The sequence below is a fragment of the Haemaphysalis longicornis genome, unplaced genomic scaffold (genome assembly GCF_048455015.1).
Source record: "Haemaphysalis longicornis isolate Haplotype H1 unplaced genomic scaffold, Haemaphysalis longicornis Haplotype H1 scaffold_1, whole genome shotgun sequence".
Taxonomy (NCBI): domain Eukaryota; kingdom Metazoa; phylum Arthropoda; class Arachnida; order Ixodida; family Ixodidae; genus Haemaphysalis; species Haemaphysalis longicornis.
Genome location: NW_027526203.1, coordinates 37,808,830 through 37,833,128, shown reverse-complemented (window position 1 = coordinate 37,833,128; position 24,299 = coordinate 37,808,830). Strand labels below are relative to the sequence as shown.

The following is a 24,299-nucleotide window of genomic DNA, read 5'->3' as shown; positions in this document are numbered from 1 at the left end:
AAGATTTCGGCACTCTACGTGTTATAATGAACATGCGTGCAGAATTTCGTCGTGATATGACAACTTTAAGTGGGAAAATAAGTGTGCACAAACTCAGAAAACGGACAAAAACAACAGAGAAAAACGCAATTGAAAGTTTATTTCTTTGGCAGATTCAGAAATTCTTGCTCAAACAACATGAAACTTGGTGGGGATATAGTCTGAAATGCCCACATTGAGGTTACTAAAACTAGAACGCTCGTGCTGCATAAGTTGCACCCTCACGATTCTTGCGGTTGGAGACCTCGGTACAGGCCAGTTTCACCAGGCTGTTGCGATGGGCCCAGCCTCAGCAGTCAGCCTGGCAGAGATCTGCCTGATCCTCCGCTATTCACTTGCACTGCTTAGTCTAACCAGTTCTTCTGAAGGGAAGATTCCCAGTTCTTGGAGACCTTGCTCAAAGCTAGTGTGGCCCCTGTTGAACCACAACACTGTGAGAGCAGTGGCCGTCTCCACTATAGTGAACTGCAGGTTGTACGATACCGTCCTGTGCCAGATGCGCAGTGCTGCTTCCGTTTCCATGGCATGGGATGAGCAGTCGACATTTTTTTTACACACAGAGGCATGAAAGGCTTGCCACACTTCCTCCTCTTGCTTATCAAGCTTTTGGTGGTGGCTGCAGCCTCCTTGACAGTAGTTAGACAGCACCTCAAAATCTAGGCAAAGACCAGTGTCTAGAGAAATGGCAGTACCAACACTGTTGTGGCTCTTGCGTCTTTGCTTCTGCCAAGTATCATCAAACATCACACTGACATCAGTCTGACCAGTTTGCAACGCAGTTACTTGAAGTTACTACTTTTGTGGCCGCAACATGAACTTTCTTGGCAATATTGTGGAACGTCTTTTGGTGCAGTGGTTTCGGTAGACCAAGAATGGCACAAAACCTGGACAGACGATCGTGTCCGATGCCAACCGCGCGTGCAGCGAGTACCGCTTTCACAATGAAGGCGTAACTATCACGGGGACTTCCATTGCAGAGTTGAAGGTTGCGGCCTCCGCGGCCGATGGCGGCAGCGCGATGCGACGAGTAGACAGAGTAAACCAGTGGCCACTCCTGCAGGCCACTCCACGTTTTTGCAATTGAGTTCCAGTACCGATGCGAGGCCCTTCCGCTTGTTCGCGACCTCAACTACGACGAGTTCGCACTTCCCGCACATCGCGCACACGGCGCCGCTCACAAAGTCACTCAGACCGTCGACCTCGCAGATAACTGCGCTTGAACCGCTCCCGTTGCTGGCTGCCTCCCCGCCTTGGAAGGCTGCAACTTCTCCGATGCACGTACAGAGCTGGTAGCGTCGCTGATAAAACCAGCCTCGCCTGGTTGAGCCGCGCTCGCAACGCTTGAAGGTGCGTCACCGTTAGGCCTCGTCGTGCCGGCGTTGGCCGTAATCGTCGCAATGCTGCGCCGCTTGCACTTTTCCTTGTACGGGCGTGAAGTCCGGGGCTTGCGGCGATTAAAGTCATGTGTGATGAGGTACAGGACAGAGTGGTGAAAGCTTTAGAGATCATTTAGCAGAGTGGAGACAATCACCTTCTGGGGGTATGTGCCGTCAAAGTGTCGCCTCAAAGTGAACCAGGAAAATAGTGGGGACGATAATGTGACGTCTGAAAGGGAAGAGGAGGAATAGGAGATTGTGGCTGGTGACGATGCAGGGGTATTCGTAGCAGCAATAATTCCTAGGGCTACCCGCAAGGTACGGTAGCCGTCGTTAATGATGCCCATAGACCGAGCCGGGCTGGAGTGCCAGCCATTCGTCGACCGCGCATTAAATCGCCGGCTTCAACTGGGCAGCCTTGGCGTCGTCGACCGTGCATTATATCGCCGGCTTCGACTGTGTGACGTCGTGTTCCCTCTGTGCCGATCTACCGACAGCTGCCGAGTACCGAAACTGGCCAACGCCTCAGCTGTGAGTGTGCCCTACGAAGTGCGATGCTTAATTTGTAACGGCCAGGTTTCTAGACTGTCAACTGTTAATCTTTTGTTGCCGTTGCCCAAACTTTGTATCTTTAGGAGAGAGTTTTGTATTTCGTTCTGCTCGTCCCTGCAATGTCGTACTTCTTAACTCGTCCGGATAAATGTTCGTGCCCGTCATCATAAAGATCTCAAGCGCCTGTCTCGTTTGTGCGACGCGAATCCCGAGGTCTTAGCCACCAATACCATCACATCATGCTTCTCCTCACCGTTCATGATTAACAACACACGATAAGGAAATAGAAAAGATAGCGCAAAGTAGCGAACGGAACGATGGAGGCGATGGCGGCTGACAAGTGGCGACAGCCAATGGCGGTCCTGATTTCGCGTCACGTGATTTAAATACCCAGTTGGAGCTCTCAAAACAAGCGGGAAGAAATATATTTTTTTTTTCACGGAGATACGAAGCTCGCGAGCGGTTTGTTTGAGAGAAGAAGGCTTTGACTACCTCTCTCAAGTGACTGAAATGGCCGCCAGCCACACTTCCGTGCAGCAAAAACTCTCAAAGATGGCCAAAATTCGGCTTGATTGCGTGATTTCTAGGCTCACCGCGAGTCATTCAGACGCGATTTTCACCAAGTTCTTGTTCGTATGTCGTTTTCATTTTTTGAACCATGAAAGAGGGATAGTCAAAGATGATAATGCAAGTGAAAACAAAAAAACAACATATTTCGAAAAAAATGCGATTTTTCGACCTGCGTGTCCCCTTAAACAACCCTTATTGCACTCTTAGGCTCCTCTTCAAGTCATCACGGCTTCATAAAAATCGCAAGCACCCGTTTTTGCAGTTTTTCAAAGAACTTGCCAAATCTTTAACAAAAACATTGAACTCTTTCCGTACCATGCCCGCCCACTACCAAATAACATTCGAGCGCCGATTTCGAGACCACACGGGGTGCGTCAAAGCCCCTGGGGCCACCTGCCGTGCAGTGAGAGCAGGGCACCTTTTGCCAGCCCACCGGGAAAAGCGAGCCAGTGTGGCCACTTGGCTGTATCTGCCCCTGTGTGTGCAGGCTTGGTGGCTCCCAACACAGGAGTCTCGTCACTCGACGGTGCCTTCGTGCCTGGGCATGGCGCATATGGGGACGGTGCCCAGGTGGTGGCCACACCGGAGCAGTGTGAGTGCCTCTCGGGCAAGTTCTGGCTGGACAGAAGCCAGCTTCACTCGGGGCCCCTTCCCCTTTCAGGGAGCTCGGTGAGGAGACACCAAGGCAGCTTCTCCGGGGTGACAAGCACGCCATTGCCGACTTTGTCAGCCGAGGCTGGCTGGAAGTTGCAGCAGGTGCCCCCCTTATCCCCTGTCATTGAGAGCAGTAGCTATCAGAGCCCGGCTGTTGAGTCCGCCGCCACCATGGCCAACGGAGTGCCGCCGCAGGCGCCGTCTTCGCCCCCTGTCAGCAGCCAGGCCAGCTCGTTCAACTACTACAAGGCCAGCACCTTCTCGGTGAGTCTCCCACCTCGTCTCTGTCAATGCAAGCGTGCTGTTCTGAGAAGGAAGGGACCCTAGGCGCATGCAGGAGAAAAGCAGACATCCCACTGACTGTGAGCACTGCTGGTCGGGCTCCTGTGTTTTCCACCTCAGAACCTTGTTGTTGCTGGTGTTGCTGGCATTGCAGGGGTTGCTTGCTGTGTTTTCATGCATTATCAGCTTGCAGCATCCTCTTTCGAGGCCCGGGACATGTCTGGCAGCAGCTGTTGCATTATGAGGTGTGGAAGCACACAAGCATTTTTCCATTACTTAAGTTCCACGTGTCCCCTGGCTTAAGGGGGGACGCGGCTTTCAACTTCAGAAAAATGACCAAAATATCGTTTTTCTGAAAGCCACATATTTGGCTTCTATGTTTTCTATTCTGTGCGTCTGAAAAATTTTTCCGCTGAAAAGTGTCGCAAAGTGGCATAAAAAAATAGTTTTGCCAGGCGCAGTGACAAACTATCAGCGCAAAAGTGCGAAGAAACAGCAATTTTCAGAGTGCTGTATCTCCACAACGGTGCCACCGAGCACGGCCGTTTTGACATCGTTAGATCGGCCGAGCGTGCGTCTTTCTGGTTCCGCTCGTCTCTTTTATCTTCGTTCATTCACAAACGCACGAACGGAAGAAAAGAAACGACGCACAAACGAAGCTAGAAATAGATGCTGAAGCGCTATTCGCCCTCCGGTCGGGGTGCACTAGGACGACCCTCCTGATTGGGAGTCGCGGCGGAATGCAAGATGGCAGCCGCCTGAGCTGCGTAGCGTGGGCGGTTTGAGTTCGTTTTCGCTTCTTCGCTCGGCCAAGTTTCTGTTCAGTATGTGGTATTCAACACGGACGTTATCGCGATGAGAAGGACTGATATCACGAGCCCGATTACGGGAAGTTGTGTGGTTCGAAAGGCGGAGGTCATCGAACGCTTCGTGGTGAGCATGACTCTACCATCGCCAGACCCCGGAGGGTGACGCGGTGTGCGCGCTTGCGATAGCGGTTTGTGTAGTGAACTTTTAGTCGGATTTGCGATGTTTACACGCCTAGTTATTGCTGTGTTTTGATTGTGGGCTCGCTAGCCTTGGGAAAGAAACGGTCGACGCGTCAAACGCTGCGGCGCGCACGGCATAGCCGACCCGCATTGGAGCATCACATGTCGGCGCAACCGGTTACTATTCAACTCCAGTAGTTGTAATTAATGCCTGCGATGTTAGATTTAATCTTAAAAGCGACCTGACAAGCCTTATCAGGGATAATCAAAGTACGATATGCGGGAGGTAAGCAAGCGCTGCGATGCGCGCGAGCCATATTGCCTTTCTTGCACAACGTTTCCCGTGCACTTCATGCAAACAGGTTTGAGTTGGGAATAAAGGAATAAAGGTATGTTCTCTGCGTTAAACATTTACCTTACTGTCGCAGCATTTAACATTGATTTTTTAGGAAAAGTATTGATAACAATGCATATAATCTATGGCTTAGGGCATACTGACTGTGCTTTGAGAAATATTGGATGTTTTAAACGTCAAAAAACGTCAACAATAAACTGAAACTGAACTAAAAAATAGCCGAACCTGCCTATAACGAGCTGATTGTTACGAGTTCGCAATGCCTACTGCAGGCTCTGCAGGCTCAGACACTGATGCCTACTGCAGGCTCTTGAAAATACAGTACTGCACTCACACGATTGTAGGTCGACTCGAATGCAGGTTGACTTCCACACCCCGCATCGCACCCCCCAAAAAGTAAAAGAAGATGGAAAACACGAACGCAATCCATAGCCAAATATATTGGTCACCTGACCTACAGCTCGTCCTTGCTAGTGTCGTCATCCTCACTAGTGTTGCGGCTGCTGTCGCAGCTGCGGCGGCCCCACAGCTCGTCGTTGTCTGGTGTGAGCCCGCACTTTGCAAAAGACAGCATCACTGTGACATTGTGCGCAGTCGCCGACCATGCCGACCCTACTGGTGCGAGTTTTCAGTTGTCCATCGACAACCACTAATTCGCAGTGCAAAAGGTCAACCGGCTGAAGTTGCCCCGTTGTTAGATCATCAGGGGTGATCACCATCATCCCAGTCACCACCACTGCCAACACGACACTGCTCGTGAGAGTGCAGTGGAAGATGCCACATGTATTACCATGAGCCCAGTAAGAGCAGAGGAAAAAAGTATTGCAAGCAAACATTCAGCATAACTACAGTGGAACCCCGATAACATGGCTTTTAAGATACCGCGTGAAAGCGTTGTGTGACCGGGGTGTCTGTAAACAGCACCCTAGCAGGCGGTCTCGCGCGGCCACTAAGCCAAGAACTTTTTGTTAAATTACTATATTTGGCGTGTTCTTGGTAAGCCTATTTTGCCTCCCCCCTGCAGCGTCTGCGCTAGCCCATCAGCCCTGCGCTTCGCATGCGAGAGATAGGCTGTGAAGATGTGCAACACTGTCGAGCTATGCGAGAGGGAAAAGACGAGGGTGTGGCCAAGGTCCCAAGAAAGTTATACAGGGGAGGGCAAGCGGGCGTGTAAAGCGGGAGTTCGGTCGCTGCCTTGGTTGGGGTATTGCATATCATTTTCATTGGCTTGGCTCGATGGGAGCTTCAAATTGGCGGTCTGCTGGCTGCCTGGACTTTTGACTTCTCGCAGTTGGCGTGTTGACACTCCACTGCCGTGTGGCCGTCAAAGGCTCCCGGCCGCCAGACCCGCCTGCTTGTTTGAGTCAGTTCAGCTAGTGGTCGGGCCCACTGCAGACCGTTTACCTTTGCACATCAAGCAGTGCCAAACGGAAGTTATGAAATAGGGTTGGGACGTAGCAGCGAAGCGGCGTAAATGGAGGGAAAGACGCCAGTTTATCCCCACCAGCGTCCGTTGATGAAGTGGACCATGTGCACCCGAGAGTTATATAATTGGGGTTTTTAATGCATTGTTTCCATGGGGAATTTGCCATGACTGCAGTGATCCGTCGTGAGAAGCAGGTCATTGTAAAACTGGGGTACGTGTAATTGGGGTTCCACTGCACCATGCGAAATAAGCCGTCACAAGCCAAACGCACAGTCGCAACTTTGTGTTGCGACCCCGATTTCTTGTTTCACTTGTGGTTGTCTACAGAGAAGGTTCCAGTTTCGATTGTAGGTCGACCCCCCACCTTGAGATTTTCAAATTTGAAGAAATACCCGCCGCGGTGGCTCAGTGGCTAAGGCGTTGCGCTGCTGAGCACGAGGTCGCGGGTTCGATTCCCGGCCGCGGCGGCCGCTTTTCTGATGGAGGCGAAAAGCAAAAACGCCCGTGTGTACGAGATTTCGGCGCACGTTAAAGATCCCCAGGTGGTCAAAATTAATCCGGAGCCCTCCACTACAGCGCGCCTCATCGCCTGCGTTGCGTCGGCGCGTTAAACCCTACAATCAATCAATCAAATTTGAAGAAATGGGTTGGCCTACAATCATGTAAATACGGTAGTTGTGGTGGCTTCTTTCTTGGTCAACTGATCTCTCTGTGCCCACAGAAGTGCTATAATACCTCATACAGTAATGGCTTTTCAATTTTGTTCACCCAGGATGTCTAGCGACTGGGAAAACAGGGAAAAGTCAGGGAATTTTGAGCCACCGGGAAAAGTCAGGAAATTGTCAGGGAATTTTTTAATCAAGTACAGTTGAACCCCTTTATAAGAGACACGTACCGGGGAGCAGTTTCTGTCTCTTATACGAGATGTCTCTTATAAGCAGGGAACCATGTTTTCACTTACAAATCAGACCCTAGTTCCATATGAGCCCCGTATGACTAAAATACGCTCAGAAGAACGCTACAGCATGTTTCAAAAGATTCATTCTAGTTAATGTTTGGCCCCAGAATTTATGAAACTTTGTTTGCTTCATGACTGTATTTACACTGTTTTTTACAACCAATTCTACATGCTTTTTTTCCTTTCCTTGTTTGTGGAAGATGAATTGTAGATGTTGAGTTCACAAGCCTGATGAATAAGCCAGAGCGGACAGCTTCTTCCGCTGTGTGCTCAGGCTATTCATTATGCTTGCAGGACTCAACATCTGCAGTGTTTCTTGATTGGGAGCTACGCGAGTGGGAGAGCCCGCATGTGCGGTCGCGCTCCAATGGATGGCAGTAAGCTTCAACCACTTCTGTCAGTTGCATTTCCATTGGCAGGGCTTCTCATCGTCATTTCATAGCTGACTGAACCACTTTGTGTTTGCTGAAGTTATAATAAATAGTGACTGCAGGTGTCTGTCGTCCCCCTGTGTTTCCACAATGGAAGCAACTGCAATTAGTAACTGGTGGCACTGCATCTGAAGTTAAAATGCCTGTTACAAGCAAGATTATTGATTAAACTTCAAGGATGACTTGTCTCTTATAACCAATCTCCTACATCCAATGTCTGTTATAAAAGAGGTCGATTTAATGGGAAAGATAGGGCAGCCAACCATGTGGGTGAATAGTGTCTCTTATACCCATTTGTCTCTTACATCAGTGTCTCTTATAACGAGGTTCAACTGTAGTAGCAGTCAGGGAAAACCACTTCTGGGCCTGCCCACACAAATTTAGAATAGGGGAAACCAGTGTTGGAGGCCCCCAAGAAGTTACCGAACGCAACACGTTCGCGCGCGACGAAAGCGTGAACTGCATGAAATATTTTCTGGTTTTTCTGCAAGCGAAAACGCGCCGCGCACGCCTGAGGCACGCTGACGCCGCCGTCGAAACCACCCGCACGGTGCGTGCCGAGCGGCAGGCGTTGGCAACATGGCGGCAGCACCAGCCACGGAGTAGTGCGATAGCTCTACAACCGCTTCTAACCGCTCTTTAAAATGCTACTCAAGGCACAAACACGTTTGTGCAGGAAAGGAGCCACCGCAGGCAACAAATCGTCGACGTGGCCATGAAAATACCGCGCACGAGTCGCATGCAGAAACTCGCCGTGCGGCTCACGCAGCTCGCAGCTGGCTTAGGTTGCTGGGTGCATTTGCGCAGAGGGACGATGTAGGTGGTGCCCAAATCGCACGCACAACGCGCTTTTTTTTCCAGCGAATTTTAAGAGGCAGCACTTTTTGGGAGCTAATCTTGAGAACTTCCATATGGCATCAGGAGCCAGAATTACATGATAAAAAGGAACATGACATGGTTTAGCGTGAACCATGTGGGGCGTTTTCTGCTCGTGAAAATGCGCTACCCACGTCACAGACACTCTGACGCTGCCGCGGAACCGCCTGCACGCTGTGCGCAATGCTGCCGGCACCGGAAACATGGCGGCGGCTTCAACCGCGAAGTGGTGACGGGAGCTCGAGCGACCGCTTCTAAGCGCTCTCTAAAATGCCGCGCAAGGCACGCACGAAGTTGCTTGTGAGGTAAAGGAGCTTATAATGTGGGCAAAAACGGTACTATAAAACATCATCCACGCCGCTAGTGAAAGCGCCCACACAATAGGGACTGGGCGGCCGTTGTATGGCATCACCGTCGCTTCAGCGAACAGCGCCACCCGTGGCGGACCGCTCGTCAGCGGAATGCCGCTGGTGGTCAGCACAGTGTAGTTGTGTATGGCTTTCTGTCATTCTGCTGCAGTGTGGGTTGCTAAGCGTACTTAACCACAAGGACTTTTTTCAGATCGGTAAATCTTGAAATTAGGGGCGACCTTTACGAGGCATTGCATGTGTGGGATTTACACCCATACTCAGCAATTACAAATAGCAGGTGACGCTCAATGCACCAAGCTCGAAGTCAAACTGGAAGTGCAAGGCCGTTCCTTTGTGCAAATTTTTCATGCCTGCGAGCAGTTTGGCGTATCGAGGAATACATAGCAGGTAAATGCTTCTACAAAGCCGGTGTGTGCAGCCGATCCAGGAATGCTGCGGCGCTAGCCTTTGGCAGTTGATGACGAAACGGCGTCATGCACAAGAGAAAGACAAAGTGGGGGGAATTGTGACACGACATTGTGACGGGAGCCGCTTCGTAACTTTATTAACTACAGTAGAAACATGTTTAATTTCACAGATATACGCTTACTACAGTCATCTGGAGTCGTTTACACTGTAAATACCACATGATAGTAGAAAGTCGTATTGTTGTCATGGGAAAGCATTGCTTTACAAGACTTGCAATGGCTGCTGGCTAGTTGGTTAATGATTTTTCAAAAAACAATTCCTGCATAGGGGAAGAACGAGAGACAGCAGGGTGCCAAAAACCTGCCCGCAGTTTCACAAATGAGTGCTGCCGGCGAGGTTTACAAGCTGTCACCTACGCTTGAAAAATCATGCACTCCTCCATCTAACGACGACGATGGTTTATCGCAAAGCTTTCTTGTGTGGGTTTCCTTGGTTACCTTCTAAATTTAAAATTTGACTAGTTGAGCTTTGAATATGACCAGCACACAGTTTGGTCTTCTGATCGCAGCGTCTTTGACTTTGCCCCCTTCCCATTCTATTTCGCACAAAGAAAGCTTCGCGTTCAACCATGGTCGTCGTTAAACAGATGGCTGAATGATTTTCCGATTTAATTTTGCACTTCCATGCACCCCTCTCCAGGTCCTATAACTGCTTCCAGCGCGTAAAAAATGCATCTGTGCTGGAGGACTCGAGCTGATGCACCCGTATTTGAGGCAACTAGTCGCGAGGTTTTGGTTTCTTCACAAGACATTACACGATTTTTTAGGGTACTCGATAAAAAAAAAAACCACACACTGACGTTAACACTTTGACATATTTTTTAACTATCGGTGCAAGCCTTTATTCCATGCAGGTAGTAAAATGGGAAGACGAGGGGGATGGTTTGTAGTTTGGGCTGTTGGGTGGTTGACTAACTTTGGCTCTTGATAAAATGACCACTACAAACGTGGGAGTTCCGCTTCGGCTCTCAGGCTTCCATGCTGTCAGTGTCACTCACCAAAACCGAAGGCTACAGGTTACAGAAAGAAAGTGTAAACTACCGCGACGTTTACACGGCCACACGGCGACTACGTACGTAAGTGCCTTCAAAGCACATGTGTCGAGTTATCTCATCGTTAACGCTGGCGTGGAAACCGTAGTAATGCAAACCAGCGAAAATAATTTAAAGTGGTAGAAATGAACATTAAGGGGGGACACTGGTCTTGAGGACCGAAAATTTGCCAAAAAATCAATTTTCTGTATTAATTTTATTCGCAGTCTACAGGTCCCAAAGAATGTACCTGCAAAATATCATAGCTGTATCATAGGTAAGTATTCACAAAGCTGTCGCCCTTTGAAGTCGCCTAAATGACCATTTTTGCCTATGTTTGCAAACTTTGTGCCCTGTTTTCTCAGAACCAATTGTTTTCCCATATGGTCAGCTGTCGGTACAATATCTTGAGATGTACTGGTTCGATTTACATCATTTTTGCTGCATTCGAAAGCTTATGAATTGAACAGTGCAATAAAACCACAAAAGTACAGAATTTCTTTTTGCTGGCACAAGATTTTATGCAGTTAGTTTTACAAAAACATTGTAAATTGATGACCTGACATTTACGAATTTTACAGCGTTCGCAGAAACCATGCTAAAATTACTGCAGGGGTATAGTTGCACTCCCTGGTCCTTCTAGAGCACAAAGGGATAAAAGCTATTTGAGTATTTCATAGGTGCATAATGAAAAAATTGCCTGAAACAGAGTGACATAACATGTTGCACAACTCTAAACTTAGACCACATAGACGAAAACTGACTGCATATTTGTGCTCAGGATGTTGAAATACACCCAATGTGTAAATGTCAAGCACATAGGTTAAAAAATAACAAAAATGTCCTCAAGACCAGTGTCCCCCCTTAATATTGGTAGTTTTATTCCTACTCAGATCGCGCGAAGCCAGGCGCAGAGCGCTGCAAAGAGTGCCCATGTCAATGTAGCCCGTTCTCAACCGTAGAAGCGTCCAGTACGTTTACGTAGCCGTTAGTGCATTTATGGAGAAATGAATACTAATAACAGGGTTCGCACATGTCCTTGAAACCCCTTGAATTTAGAAGTCCCTATTTCAAGGCCTTGAAAGTCCTGGAATTTTTAAATGGTCCTTGAAAACCCTTGATTTTCCTGGAGAGAATCAATGGCCCTGTCTTTTCGCGAGAATTTAAAGAGCTTGTCATGGATTTTAGGCGTCAAATTTCAGTGTATTGCATGAAATTGCAACAAGTTTGCTGAATTTTCATTAGGAGGCAACATTGCAAGCAGGCACTTCTCAATCCAATCCATGTCAGGATACAATCCAGTGAAAGCCGGCTTCTGTTCTCTATCTTGCATCTTCCATCTAGTCTGTGGACGCTCGCTCATTGCATGTTTGCTGTGCCTCATATGCTCCATCTGCGTTTGCTTTTACGTGCAAATGGCAGGCGTTTACATAGTGTGTCCTGCCTTGCAGCAACACTCGCTGGTTTAATTTCAGCTGATACCCTTTCTGACAAAGCAAGAGATGCAGGCAGGATTAACTAAGTTTTGAAATCAGGCAGCTTGAGCAAAACATCAAGAAAAAAGAAAAACACCAACCATGAAATAAAAAAAGGTGGGGGAGCATTCATGAACCCGTTAGCACCTATCTAAACGTGCACTAATGTGCTGAGGTATTGAGCAAGAAAAAAACTTTTGCACTGTGTTGAAAAAGTTATAATCTCAGATAAAACATTAGATTGAGATCTTGAAAATGTGTTTTCTGGTCCTTGAAAGTCCTTGAAAAGCCTTGAATTCTTGCTTTTGAAGCCTGTACGAACCCTGTAATAATAGTAGTTTTATTCGTACTGAGATCGAGTGGAGCCAGGCGTAGATCGCTGCAGAAAGCGCTCATGACATTGTAGCCTATACCCTACTTTAGAAGCGTCCAACAACGTTATTGCATCTAAGGGCCAAGCCCATCGGTCTAGACTTTGTTTAAGCACACATATCCACTCACAACACCACCAAAAGATTCAAAGCACCGAAGCAAACACTGCAAAAACAACGGGAGGCTCCGTAGTCCAATGCACTGGCTCATTCCACTAATGAGGAGAGCGCCGAGTGGTGGCTCCACCTGTCCAGCTGCCCGGTCCCTATACCTGCCAGGGTGGTAAGCGTAAACATCTGGCGGAGCCAGCCGGCTGTCTCGAGAGCTTTGAAACTGCCGCCACGACGCGCGCGGCTCCCCATTGGCGCAAGTCGTAAGGCTCCTCCCACTGCCGCGTGCGAAATGTGTAATTTTCTGAGCAAGGCAGAAGCTGCCGCGCGCGCGAATCGGCAACGCGGGCATTAAAAAATCGCACGTGCAACGGCGACGTGCCCGGATCGCGTGCAAAAATGCACCATGCGGTTCACGTTGCATGTCGAGCCAGGACAGTCAAGAAAAAAAAGCAGAAGGTGCTCGCTGAAGCGCAACTTGAAGCCTCTATCCCGCAAGATGAAATAAACTCTCTCAAGTCGTAACTGAAGGCAAGCAAACCTCAAACTGAACAAACTGAAGTTAATCAAAGTACATTTTGAGAATTAGGGCAGTTGCAACAAATGTATTTCCCTATGATAAAATTCCCTATGATAGAATGTGTTTTCTCTACGCTTTTTATATGCTTCACGGACCATTTCCACAGAATAACGCCTGTTGTATAGGTCAGGGAATTTCATTTAAAATGATCATGGAAAACATGGAAAAGTCAGGGAATTTGTATTAGGCAATTTGCTAGACACCCTGTCACCACACTTGGAGGCCTTGTGGCATGTTATTTTTACCTTGTGGAGTAGTCTTTTGAAGCTTGTAGGACACTGTCCTCCAAACTGGTTGTGTTTTGGCTTTGCTTATATGTAATTCAAGGGGCCAAAATAGGATAAGCACAGGATAAAATAGCCGTGGCAACTAGACATGAACAAGTCATTAGCGGCACTTGGTTGGTGGCAGTGATGGTGCTTTGTTTCATGCTGCGGGCCATGAGCTGTGTAATTCTCACATTCTTTTGGCATGTTTAGGTAACCTGTAACGAGTCTGGTCATTTTGTGCCATTGGCTGGCATTTCTTTGTAGTGCCTGAGCAGGAAAGGCTGTGCAGGAAGAGTGCGCAAAATAGTTGTCTGCGTGTGGGAGCAGGACCCCGGTCATCCTCACAAGTCGACCATTGTAGCTGGCTCTGTGGCTTGTGGGCGCACACAGGGACGCAAACGGCTCCTGTGCTGCTGTTCCGATGTCTCTCCCCTCCACTGCGGCCCGTGGCCCCATGTTTCTCTCATTGGTACGGTGGAAATTCAGGGGAAATGAATTTATCGATGTTGGGGAATATAAAATAGAATCAATTGCCAAACCGGCTGTGGGTTGGAATATTGCTGTGCAGCCAAGGACGACACAAGTTTTTGGAGAAATAAAGTTTAGTGGAGCGAACTTGTGCTCCGCTAACAACTCGCAACTTACAGAAGTGGTGACGAAGCAGTCAGGCATCTGCCTTGCGAGCATTTATCTTTCGGCGTGTTTGTTTCTCGAACCGTTGAATTACATCGAGAACACTGGAGGTAAAAGAAGATTATTCTGGTTTAGTGTCATTGGGGCGAAAGACTTGCCCTGTTGGCATGCAAAAGAAAGGAAAGGATAAACGCACTTCACTTGGAACACAGATAACTCAGCGGGGCACTGCCGTACAGTAAAAACAAAACGCGTAAGCAAACAAACAGAATGCATGGTTCGTGGAAGTATTTTCAGAAACAGATATCTTTGCTTGAGTAAGTTCTAGGCGTAGCCATATATATATATAAAAAAACTTGAGGGAGAATTCGGGGTTGTGATTTTACACACACCTGTGTGTTCTTGTACTAGGGCGGGATAAGGGAGGCTCTTAAACCAGTTCAGCTTAAAAGAGGGTCGTGCATTTTTTGCGGCCACTGCAGGCATGGCCAGCTCCTTTCTCCGTTTTGCAACAGACCCCTTGTTGGGTCTTGTGTGTAAGCAGTGTTCCACAGTGACCAACACACGCCAGGGCTGCAGGGTTCTTGCACCGTGGGCTTCCCGTCCACAGCTTGAGTGTGGTGCCGAGAAGCCTACCCAAGGGTGCGTGTGGAAGCACTGCAAATGGTGGAGCAGCCGTTTGAATTGTACCCAGAAGCAGGTGCTATTTGCGAAGCTTTTCTAATCCAGAATAATCGGCCACCTGTAGAATTATTTCACCAGCACTGGAGGGGAAACAGCGGGCCGGAGAGTGCGGAGAGTTGCAAATGGCGCCTGTGCTCAGTGGTCGGGGCCGCCAAAGGTGTTCTGCATGCACCAAGGAAGCGGATGCTGCCTCATTGTTGTGCCCCGTTGGCATGCACATGAGCTACAAGGCTTCAGTGGGCCCCAAGGGCTGTGCAGGAGGTTTTGGCATTGGCCATCTGGCAGGTGCTTATTTGAAGTGGCCAGGGGTCCAGCAGTGGTCTCCCTGTCCAGCAGTGGTCTCCCGGCAGTGGTGGTGTGCGGCATCACATGTGCGATTCTGCTGGCCCTTTGTTTTTATTCACTGTGGTGTCAGATGAGACTTTTTGATTACATGCTGCGCAGTGCGAGGAAATAGAAGCAAGCAGTGGCGTGAAGGGCACATTTCATGGTGTCCCCTTTTTGGCATTCGCTTGTTTGCGCAATTCAGTGCCTGGACCAGCTTTCCTTTTCAGGTGGACAGAGGCGAAGGATGGGCATGTCTTGCGTGCACGATGAAATGCCAAAGATTGTGGAAGTGGGGCCAATTTAAACGTAGATTCTACGCAGTGGACAGCCATTTCAGTGTGCCTTCTTGCAGCCAGCATTACGGGCATCTTTGGGCAGCAGAGGGGTGGCTCAAAATGCCAAAGCAAGCACCAGCCCTGGTGCATTTGTGAACTGCATTCAGGTGCAGCATTGGCAGAGGCTGGCCAGATGAGCTTCTGCTGCCCAAGGGGTGTGGCCTGCCTGTATGCAGGCTGCGCGAGTCATTAACTGCCCCCGTTGGGACAGCGCGAAAGGGCGGCCGGTTTTAATTTGGGTAATGGCCGGGCCCGCCCCCTGTGAATATTGATCGGGTCGTGCACTCTTCGGCGACGCTCAATGTTTGTCTCCACGTGGACCGACCTCTCGGTTGCTCTTGGTTGCCTAGTTAACTCTGTTTGCGTTTTTGCCCTTTGTGCTGCTTCCTCAAGGTCGCTGCTGTCTCTTTTTTTTTTTCTTTTTTTTAATTCCCCCCACTCCTCTGGTCAATGAGCGTGACGCTCCATATGGAGGGTGTGGCCACACATACGTCAGCTGCGTTTATGCCGTCGGGGAGGGTGCGCGTTGGTCCCCTCCCTCCCCTTGCTGGACGGGGGAAGGCAAGGGGGCTGTGTTCCTTCTCCCCCTCCCACCCTCCAAGACTAAGCCGCAGCACTCGAGCACGTTTAGCCGTCGCCACGGTCCTGCGTGCGCCTGGCCTCTGCGCTGCCCCCCGCCGGTAGGTGGCACCTTCTTGTTTCTTTCTCTGTTCTGTTGTGCCCTTTGCTTCTGTTGTGCCCTTTGCTGCTCTCATTTGGCGCTCTGGAATGTGCATCCCCCCGCCCCACCACTGCCTTGTGTCCTTCTCAGCTGCTAAAGCGGCACGCGCATGCAACCATTGCTTGGGGAAGGCTAAGCGTCCGCGAGCATCCTCTGACTGAGCACTCGTCACCTCTGACCATGTTTTGGGGCGGGTGGTGGGCCTCCCACTGTGCAGATGGGACGTGCAGGGAGTGGGCAGTGGGGGGCTGCTGTGCTGCGCTGGGCGTCCGGCCAAACGGGCACTGTGTGCACTCCACTCTCGTTACTGCCAACTCGAGGGGGACTGAAAGCAGTTTGTTCCTATTAAAAGCAAGGGGCGCCCATGAAAGGGAGCACTCGGGTGTAGCGCTGTGTCGGTGGCACGTGTGCACTGAGCTAACGCAGGACTGGCAAGCTTGAGAACACTGATGTACATCGGTTGTGAGGCAAGTAATTGGTGGTGCACACCTGCTTCTCTACCATGGGTCAGTAGTGATCTCTTGAAGCTTGCCACTAGACTACTAGCATTGTGGCGTGTGCATTCTCCTGAGAAAGCAAGTAATGCTGCATGATATGTCATTTGCATTGAGTATTGATGCGGGTGACTCAGAAATCAATTTCATACGGGACCTGCATTAGTCTAAAGCTTTTGAGGAGCTAGAAAGGGCAGGTGAGCTCAGTGAGCCATGACTGTGAACTGTGACATAATGCGCTGGCAGGTGGCATGTGTCCTGTGCACACGGGGGAAGGAGATTTGATACATTCCTTTGCCATGTGGGGGCATTATGGTTGGCCCAGTGTTTGAATGTGCGCCTCGGTGAGCGCAAACTGTGCCTGAAAGGAGCTGGTTGGGGGGGATGTGGAAGCCCCAGGGTTCAGCCGCTGCTGTAATCTGCCAGTGGGAGGCACGAGGCGGGAGTTGCTCATCTCGGGACCTGTGCTGCATTGTGGAGGTGGCCTGTGTGGCTGTGAGTGCGTCTCCCTGCCTGGCGCCACATAGTGCCAGGCGGCCTGCTGCTGCTGCTCAGCTGGAACGGCAATTGGGCAGTGCCAGGGGGAAGGGCCACGGGTTGCATGGCCTTGGCAGGGTTGTGTCTCGCGTGGAGGCCACCAGCCGTGCCTGCAGCATGCACAACAGTCGGGGAATGCAGCCAGGGTTCCCCACAGAGGGAACACCTCGGAACTAAGTGTACACCTGGCAGCAGGATAAGCTGGGGCACGCACCATCTGACGTTGACCTTCTGGTGTCGAGACATCGATGTGCACGTGTGTGTCCAACCATACTCGTGATCCTCTCTTTTCCTTCACTGCAAGCGGAAAGCTGATCACATTCAGTGTTTGCTAACATGCCTCGCTCGCACACGCTTCAGTGATGCAAGGTGAGGTTGAAGTGTGTGTTGCTCGCTCTGCCCAAATGTGACAGATAACATATCGTGCCCATCTCGGTGGCGAACTTGTGCCACAGATATTCTATCGCGTCTTTTGTATTTTTTGTTCCTGGAACATGCAGTAGGTTGGGGACTAAAAATGAGCACCCCAAAACGGAAAGGAATAGAGGTGAGGCATAGTTTATTTGAATAAAGTGTAATGAGAGGTCACCTTGCACACGTACTAAAACAGGTACTGACGGGGAAAAAAATGTGAGAAAGAAAAAAAGAACAGAAATAAATGTTTCCATACGCGTTCAATTTGTTGACACAGACACAGGCCAAAATTTCCCTTTTAGACCGTCAAACAAATGAGATCGCCTTTAAAACGAAGATATCAAGATTTCGCTGCTATGCGTTTATTGTCAGAGCCAGGCAGATAGAGCAAAGCCCGCTTCATCCTCGGCATCCACCACCGAAGCGTGTGCCGAGATGTGTCAAGCACAAAAAGTGGCCTCCTAGCGCCAAGCGCTCAATGGTATTAGCTTTGCCACTTGAAGCCAAAGAAAAGACAGGGCAGCATATGTGGGTTGATGTGCACAGCGGTGTCTCAACACCAGAAGTGTGACGTCAGTTAGTGCGGCGATGCATTTTGCCACACGCTCGCGTGCCCCGGCTTATTTTGCTGCCGAGTGTACCTGCTGCAGAAACTTGCTTGGACAAGCATGCGGCAAGCGGGTCACCTTGCAGATCTTGCTTTTTTTTCTTCCTTGACGGCGTGGAAGGTTTATCGTGGGAATTTCAGCCAAGTGCCATGCACAACTCAAGGACAGAAGTACTTCTTTCCCCAAGTTGTGCTTGGTGCGTGACGGAAATTCCCACGGTGAAGTAGCTACTAGCCAGCATAGACACCTCAATTAAGTTAAAGGTTCCTTTCTAATATCAAGCATTTCTTTCCATGATGCAGTCCAGCCTCTTGCGTGGACAGAGCAGCGGTTTATTCAACAAACTGGCCGAGGCACTTTGTTCTAACTCACTGACATTTTCAGTTACTGGGCCTCAGTAGTCTGGTTAAGTAGCACTGTGTGTGTTGTTGTTCTGGAAAACACAACTGGCCTCAGGCAGTCTGTGTTTGATGGACACATCTTGCGCTAGGATAGCGTTTTGGGGCTCATTCTGTTTGCTGCCATGTTTGACAGTAGCTTTGGGCTTGTCTGGCTGCTGCGGAATAATGAGTTTCATGCTAAATACTGCGTCTGGCCCTCAACCAGTGTCAAGTGAATGTTTTTTGGCAGACAACCTTGGCCAGGGCTGTTGTCAAATGGTGCAAACAAGGTCATTACGAAGTTTTTACATTGCGCATATCTCGGTGCAAGTGAACCGCTTGGAAGGAGCTGTGCAGAACAAGCTTGTCTACAAATTGTACTTGGCAAGGTGTGCTGCATCAGCATGGCTAGCTTAACTGGGCCTCAAGCCTTCTTATATGCTTCTTTTTAATATAAAGGGTTTCTTTTAAAATTTTCGTCTGGAAAGTAAAACTCAGATGGATCAGCATGTGAGTGTAAACTCCAACCAAAACGCCAATTCCTCGGGTAAACGGGCTTGGTATTTTGGAAAGGGGGGCATTCTTATTTGCTTTCCTAAATGGCTAACAGATTGGCTAAACATGACAGAGGTTCACATGGGGTTTGTAAAGTTGCCCGGGTGAGTGAGGGAAACAAAAAGATACGCTACAAAGCTCTGCTTTTTTGCTCGTGTGCCATGTGCTCCATGAAGTTGTGAAATGGGAGCTGCAGTACTTGGCTCTCAAAGCTGGCTTCCTGCTTTTAATAGCATGTGAGTTGTGGCACGTGGACAGCTTCCTGCGTGGTCCACAGATGGTCACTTTGTCGATGTAAAACAAGGCTCCCCCTCTCTCCAAGGAGCCCGTCGAGAGGGAGGAAGAGGACGACACGACGGCGGCCGAGAGCAGCAGTGCCTTGGAGGACCTGCGTGCTCCGCTGCTGAGTGCAGCGCCCTCGGTGCGTCGCCGCAGCCTGGCTGCCCGGCTGCGGCGCCGGCTGTCGGCCAGCGGCTCGGCCAGCGAAACCCCACCGGCCGACCGTGCGGGGGGCCACGAGGGGGCCCCCCGGCTGCCGACCAAGGGCATCTTGCGTCGCCAGAAGGTGCACTGCTGCAGCCGCGCTCGGCACCTGACCTTTGGGGTCGCCGGCACAGAGAGTAGCGAGGGCTCGCCTGAGCACCGCCCAATGAGCCCCGGCCGCTTCTGCAAGCGGGCCCTGGGACGCGTCTTTGGGCTTGGGGACAGCTCGCGGCACCACCGGCCGGACGGTGGGGTGTCCACCACGGTGGACGAGGAAGAGGAGCCTAGGGAACCCAAGGCAGTCAGCATCGCCGAGCCCCCTGAAAGGTCGCCGGCATCGCGTCGCCGCGGCGAGGACGTATGGCGTCGCCCTACAGCTTCCAGCAAGCCCCGCAAGCCACCGCTTGTCTTCGGAGGCACCTTCCCCATTGACGAACCCGTTGGGCCCCGGGGAAGCAAGTCTCCTTTCCGAAGCGTCGTGGAGAACAGCCTGAGTGTGGCCACTTTCCCCGTGGATGCTTTCTGCTGCGCGGCGCCCAATCTGTGCCGGGGACATCACCGCTTGACTGCCAAGAGCTCGGTGGCTTCGACCAGCGAGTCTGAGCCGGAGAGCCGAGTCTCCTCATCTGCCGGCAATGCGTGTCCCCTTGCGGCTGCTGGTCCCAGCGGGGAAGCCCCCTCGCCAGCACAGCCCAAGTGGAAAGGGTCGAGCTTCTTGCATTTCCTGGACTCCAAAGTGCACAAGTCGTGAATGTCGGGCCACCCTTGCAGGGCAGAGAGTGCTGTGACAAGCCTAAACGGCGACCCTTGTTGGTGCCCCTGCGCACATCAGGCAGTAGAAAATAATCGTGTCCAGATCAAGCGGGCCACTCGTTGGCACATCGCAAGGCTGGCGTCAGTGTTGCTGTTGTTGGAGGGAGTGGAGATCCACTCCGGGAGAGTGCAACTGCAATCATTCCAAGTACTACTTACGGCAGCTGCCATTGAGTGCATTTTTAATGGTAAGCCCAGAGTGGAGGACATGGTGCGCAACTGCGGTACTGAGGGTTCACTGGTCTACATCGTATCCACGCAGTATCCACATGTGTGTATGGTCGTGCCCTCCACTTTGCCTATGGGATGGATTTTAAGTAAGCGCATGTTTATTCTTCTATTCGGCTTTCAGGCTCAAACTTGTGCTTTAGCTGTAGACTGCACGGCCAGTGCCATTGTAGCCGGGAATGGCAGGCAAGACATTTGCCCTGAGCTTGTGTGAAGCAGCGGCTTTTCTATTAATGGCTTCTACATGTAGGGCGCAATGAAGGTGTATCATGCTGTAAGCCAAGTTACGGTGCTAATTTTCAATGGTGCTGTTAGTAAACATCAATTTCGAAGCACTGGTTGGCAAGGGCATTCTGTCCTCCTAACGAAAGGCTAGCAGCTTTCGAGACAGGCAGTCACAATAGGCCCCACTGCCTGGGGCTTTGTGGTTGGTACAAGTTGGAATCTTTTTGAATTTATCTCGGACCACCGTGGTTTCACGGTTCAAGCATCGTGGTTCACGGGATTGTTCCATGAGCCTAGTGCAGATTGGTTCTTCAGAGGTATGGTCATGGCACAATGGCCTGGTAGATGGAAAGCCGTCATGCCCGTCTGGACGGGTCCCTATTCTGGGGCTCACTTTTGGGAAGGCCTGTTTCTCTACTGCGCAGTTTCTCGTCCATTCTGGCCCATGGCCCACGTGTGCTTTCTGCGTGTTCAAGAAGGGACTAGTGGGTGCAGCGAAGGGGGAAGGGCAAGGAAGGTTCGTTACAGGGCAGTTGCCGTAAAGTTTGTGCCTCAGCAGGCACTGATTTCTCTCTCCTCGCAGTGCTGGCCAGTTGCAAGAAGTGGTTCAACAGAGTGGGCAGGGCACAGAGCCCTCTTCCTATCCCAGTGCTGATGCACTGGGATGCACCCTCTATGGACATCCGTACAGTAGCATCTTGACTGATTGCGGGTTGTTACAAAATGCAAACAATTCCCTGGCCAGAGTCCAGCCGTCTAAATTTTGGTGGTTAACGCATTTGCGCACCAGAATTGATGAATAAACTGACAACAGCTTTGATAGCAGTACTAATATGACCTCAGCCTCACTTTAATATGTATACTGTGTATTTGAACACAAATTACACCATTGTGATTGCTAGGGCTGAGTTTCATATCATTCCCTGCTGTACGTAATTAGCAATCGCAGTTTAAGAGCAACAACTGATGCTTCCGTGGCCATTCAGCAGCTGCAAAGGAATTGGCTATAGAAATGTGAGTTGCAATGCAATCTTCCAATATTTGGTGTTGTAGTACAGTTAAACCTCGTTATAACGAAATTGTAGGGGCAATGCGATGTGGTCGTCATAATGGATATTTTGTTATAGCCGTAGCGGGCATTTATGCAAATATGGGGTGCTGTACTTGCCCAGAACAAATGTCAGGCAATATTGCATTGTGCCGCATGGCGGTAAGAAACAAAGTAACCGCATTCTGGAGATAAAGCGGGCCACTCGTTGGCACATTGCAAGGCTGGCGTCAGTGTTGCTGTTGTTGGAGGGAGTGGAGATCCACTCCGGGAGAGTGCCACTGCAATCATTCCAAGTACTCTATCCACTACACTATTGACATGAGAAGCTCGCGAAGCGGAAAACTGCTGCAGAAAAGCCTCTTTGCATTTGTAACTTTCACGCACCTACTTTACTGCTGCTCAAAATACATAACTGGTATGTCAAACAGGCTTAGATGCAAAGAAGTTCGTAGTTGGACGTTGATGGTTGATGCATCTTTCTGATGTAAACGACGGCTCGCTCAGCTTCGTGCCCGATGGGGTGGCTTTTATCACAGTCGTCTAGTCTTTTGCTTCCCACCTAGCTCACTCATGCCGCTCGAATCGCGTGCGCAGTGCAGTAAAAGATAAGGCTGAAGCAGTGAAAAAAAGAAGAGGAACCATGCACACAATTTCAACAACACAGCTCCCGCGCTGCACGTGGCAAGTGATGTCAGTTGCAGGTGAGCGCGCCGCGGCCGTGTGTGCCATATACAGCGAAAGGAAGGTAGGAAGGTGGAATGGCTTTGCGGGCGCAGCGCCGTCCGGCTTTACACACATTGCAGGAGTGTGCATGGCGGGAGTTTCGAACTGCTAAAAATACAGTTGTCGCCTTGTGCACAGCTCAAATCTGCGTTGCGCACTGCCGTGAAATTGTCTCAAAATTTTATTTTCGAACGAACTTTGCTTGTTGTATCCCACAACTGGCAAATTTTACATTGTTAAAACAACATTTTAAATGCATCGATTTCTATGGGCTTGAAGGGGAATTTTGATTTGCTTGTTATAGCCAGTGTTTTGTTATAGCCCGGCTCGTGATAATGAGGTCTAACTGTAGTACGCCCGCTAGCAGTATATAAAAAATAAGTCTAGCAAGCTTCATTGCACTGATTTTTGGAAGTATGCTGAAAGGAAAGTTGGATACGGTGTTGTTCTGGCATTGCACCTTCGTGGCCACAACAGCATCTTAGCCGCTTCGCCCGCATTTCACAAATGTGGTTTAGCCTCCAGTTAATCACACACTGATTGTAAAAAATTGTGTAAAGAAAGATTTATTTGCCATAGCAGAGTGCGTTTATTGTGAACTTAAGACAGTGAGTGAAAAAAAAAAAAAATCTGTTTTGTATGCCTTTCACCATAAAACAGCACCTTCAGGACAAGACACGCTAGGTGGGCATTGTTTTAGGGACCAGGCCCACCACAAAATGTTTGACTCTAGGTGTATCTTCAGTGCCAGCGGTAACTGTGTAGGGCACCACATCCGTGGCCCTATTGAAAAAAGACAGATTATCTGAGTGTGCAGAACTCGTAACCCTACCTTGTTGCAATATTCCCCCTTTCTTTTTTCTATTGTCTTTTGTATATTGTCTTTCTACTGTCTATTGTCCTATCATCCTTTTTGTGTGTGAGAAAAAATTCAATTTGGTGCCCAACACTCATTCTTTGTGTCCTCTTTTGGTCTCGCACTGTTTTAAGATGTCCAACTTTTACGGTAACCCACATTAATGCATTGCTAAGCCTTTCAGTATGCACATTCGCTAATTAGTAAAGGAAAAGAGATGTCAGACTAGTGTGGTTGCTAGTGAAGGAAATATTCATTTGTGCGTGTTTTGTTTGTTTGTGGGGATGAATGTTGGGTGATGGTCGACAGCATTGCATCATTGGAATTCTACTGTAGTCTGTGCAGTATGTCTTTTCCCACCAAAAGGCACAGCCACAATGTATTCTGTACAGGCTGGTAATGCGCCTGCTGGCTGGCAATAACAGCTCGGGGCAGTCAACAAAGTGTGTAGCAGCCGCCCAAGGTTTGCCCGAGCACAGAAGAAGCCTGCGTGCACTCTAATATTTGACCGAGCGTGCTGTCTCTGTGCCTCACTGGTAGTGCCTCAGAGCGCGAGATGCGGAAAGCGTATTGAGATTCCCGGGTGGTGGAAGCGAGTCCCCCACTACTCTCGTAGCCCCCTAGCAGCCCTGGTGTATGCCAGCTGAGCCTACGCATTCATTTGTGCAGAAAGAGTGCGAATAATTACAGGGGAAGCATTAAAGGGGTGGTGAAGAGAAAATGCATTTGTCTTTGCTTAATTTTGTCTGCTTGAGCGACCTTTTAAGAACATAAATCCCAAATATTTTCTTCATTGCTTCTGGAATTTAGGAGGCGCCTCTGAAATTCTCGTTTTGAGGCGCATCGCAAGCGACCATGCACGCGCCATCAGTCGGCAGCGCAACTAGCAGTGACGTTACGTCAAGTGCATTCGAGAGTTCAACGCGTTCAACGTTCTTTGTGTATACAGTTCTGCAAAGCTGCAAACCCGATATTTTAAAATAATGCATCCTTTATTCGTTGCCAAAAAACGGTGTTCTATCCACATGAGCGCTGTCGTGACCCCTTCA

General features: G+C 49.7%; 2 protein-coding genes across 11 annotated transcripts in view; both read left to right on the top strand.

The window, feature by feature from the left end:
- The window catches only part of LOC144175856 (uncharacterized), a 229,436-nt gene that overhangs the window by 171,116 nt on the left and 34,021 nt on the right, over positions 1 to 24,299 (top strand). For all 10 annotated transcript variants that reach the window (XM_077704906.1, XM_077704915.1, XM_077704958.1 and 7 more), the window contains exons 29-30: positions 3,025 to 3,129; positions 3,199 to 3,455. In XM_077704906.1, the coding sequence (XP_077561032.1) occupies positions 3,025 to 3,129; positions 3,199 to 3,455 (362 nt within the window). The remainder of the gene's footprint in view (positions 1 to 3,024; positions 3,130 to 3,198; positions 3,456 to 24,299) is intronic.
- Positions 16,762 to 24,014, top strand: LOC144173966 (uncharacterized). Its single transcript, XM_077702353.1, has 2 exons — positions 16,762 to 16,872; positions 19,194 to 24,014. Exons 1-2 carry the CDS (start codon positions 16,762 to 16,764, stop codon positions 20,103 to 20,105), a joined length of 1,023 nt encoding a protein of 340 aa, XP_077558479.1. The 3' UTR covers positions 20,106 to 24,014.

Bases quoted from the DNA above. Each gene is read 5' to 3' on its own strand.
- LOC144173966 (XM_077702353.1), top strand. From the start codon at position 16,762: ATGTGGAAGCCCCAGGGTTCAGCCGCTGCTGTAATCTGCCAGTGGGAG. The intron at 16,873-19,193 runs GTGAGTGCGTCT...CCTCTCTCCAAG, and splicing joins TGGAGGTGGCCTGTGTGGCT to GAGCCCGTCGAGAGGGAGGA.